The sequence below is a fragment of the Petaurus breviceps genome, unplaced genomic scaffold (genome assembly GCF_028583685.1).
Source record: "Petaurus breviceps papuanus isolate PSGF00001 unplaced genomic scaffold, PetGlider_PUasm1.0 90823, whole genome shotgun sequence".
NCBI classification, from domain to species: Eukaryota; Metazoa; Chordata; class Mammalia; order Diprotodontia; family Petauridae; genus Petaurus; species Petaurus breviceps.
The window spans coordinates 23,315,032-23,316,471 of record NW_027187352.1 but is presented as its reverse complement, the minus strand read 5'-3'; the positions used below and the strand labels follow the sequence as shown (position 1 = coordinate 23,316,471).

Here is a 1,440-nt window from a genome sequence, read left to right as displayed (position 1 = left end):
TTGATCTCAGCTCTGGGAGGTCTCCATCACAGCAGATATTGCCTCAGATGACATGACAATAACAGTGCCAGATAGCCTATAATTCCCCCGCTCCCCTGTCCTCCTACTCCATTATCTACACACAACTTTCCATCCCCTACCTCTTTCATTCAGTTTTCTGTGACCAGACTTGGAGGTCAAATGTGAAAAACTCACCAATTGATCTGAAGGAAAGACTCAAATGGAAAAGCAGAACAGCAATCTCTGTTTTGGACAAAATACACCATTTTGGTAAAGGGGCAGGGCAAGTTACACATGTGTACACAGAATTTCCCCTTGCCTCCCAGCTTCTCATATCTCTATCCCAAGCCCATACTGAGATGGTCCTGCTTTCAATGAAACCTGTTTTTGCTGTTGCAGCCATAACGACTCTTAGAAAGATGAGATGCATTATAGATCTCACTTCAGATGCAATATTGCAGAACTCACTCCAGATGTAAAAGATACTGCAGCTCTTTCCCTGTCACCGCTGAGTTGAGTGGGACGGTGGAGGCTCCCGGGTGCTTTCAAGATTTAGCTTCACCTGTGAACCGCTGCCATGGCCGAGGAAGGCATTGCTGCTGGAGGTGTAATGGATGTTAACACCGCTCTACAAGAAGTGCTGAAGACTGCACTCATCCACGATGGCCTAGCTCGTGGAATTCATGAAGCTGCCAAAGCCTTGGACAAACGCCAAGCCCATCTTTGTGTACTTGCTTCCAACTGTGATGAGCCTATGTATGTAAAGTTGGTTGAGGCCCTATGTGCTGAGCATCAAATCAACTTGATCAAGGTTGATGACAACAAGAAGTTGGGTGAATGGGTAGGCCTCTGTAAAATTGACAGAGAGGGAAAGCCCTGTAAAGTGGTTGGCTGCAGTTGCGCTGTTGTTAAGTACTATGGCAAGGAATCTCAGGTCAAAGATGTCATCGAAGAATCTTTTAAATGCAAGAAATAAATAAATAAAAGCCTTGGTCTGAAAAAAAAAATAACTGCAGAGATAAAATTATATGGCAGACTTGAGAGAACAGAGGATTACTGATAGCATTGACAGAAACTGGGAAGTCCTAAGGGAGGGCAGATTTGGAAGGATGGAGGCAGATAAAGAAGACACCCCCTGTTTTGGACACAAATTCAGAGAATGCAGAACTAGAATATAACTTAGAGATCACTGAGTCTACCCTACTCTCCCCCCACTCATTTTACAGAGGAAGAAACCAGGACCTAGAGAGGCAAAGTGACTTCTTGAATTTTAGGTGTGAGTAAAACATACAAGTAGAATTGACCTGTAGACAGATGGAGGTGTGTGCCCATGGGAGCAGAGTCAAGCATAGAGAGATAGTAGTTGAAGTCATGACAGTAAAAGAGATTTCAGAGGAGAGAGAGAGAGAGAGAGAGAGAGAGAGAGAGAGAGAGAGAGAG

General features: G+C 44.4%; 1 protein-coding gene across 1 annotated transcript; it reads left to right on the top strand.

Annotated features, from left to right (window-relative positions):
- Nucleotides 1-545: 545 nt before the first annotated feature.
- LOC138148410 (small ribosomal subunit protein eS12-like) lies at nt 546-1,010 on the top strand. Its single transcript, XM_069071070.1, has one exon. It carries the CDS (start codon nt 578-580, stop codon nt 974-976), a length of 399 nt encoding a protein of 132 aa, XP_068927171.1. The 5' UTR covers nt 546-577; the 3' UTR covers nt 977-1,010.
- The last annotated feature ends 430 nt before the right edge of the window (nt 1,011-1,440 follow it).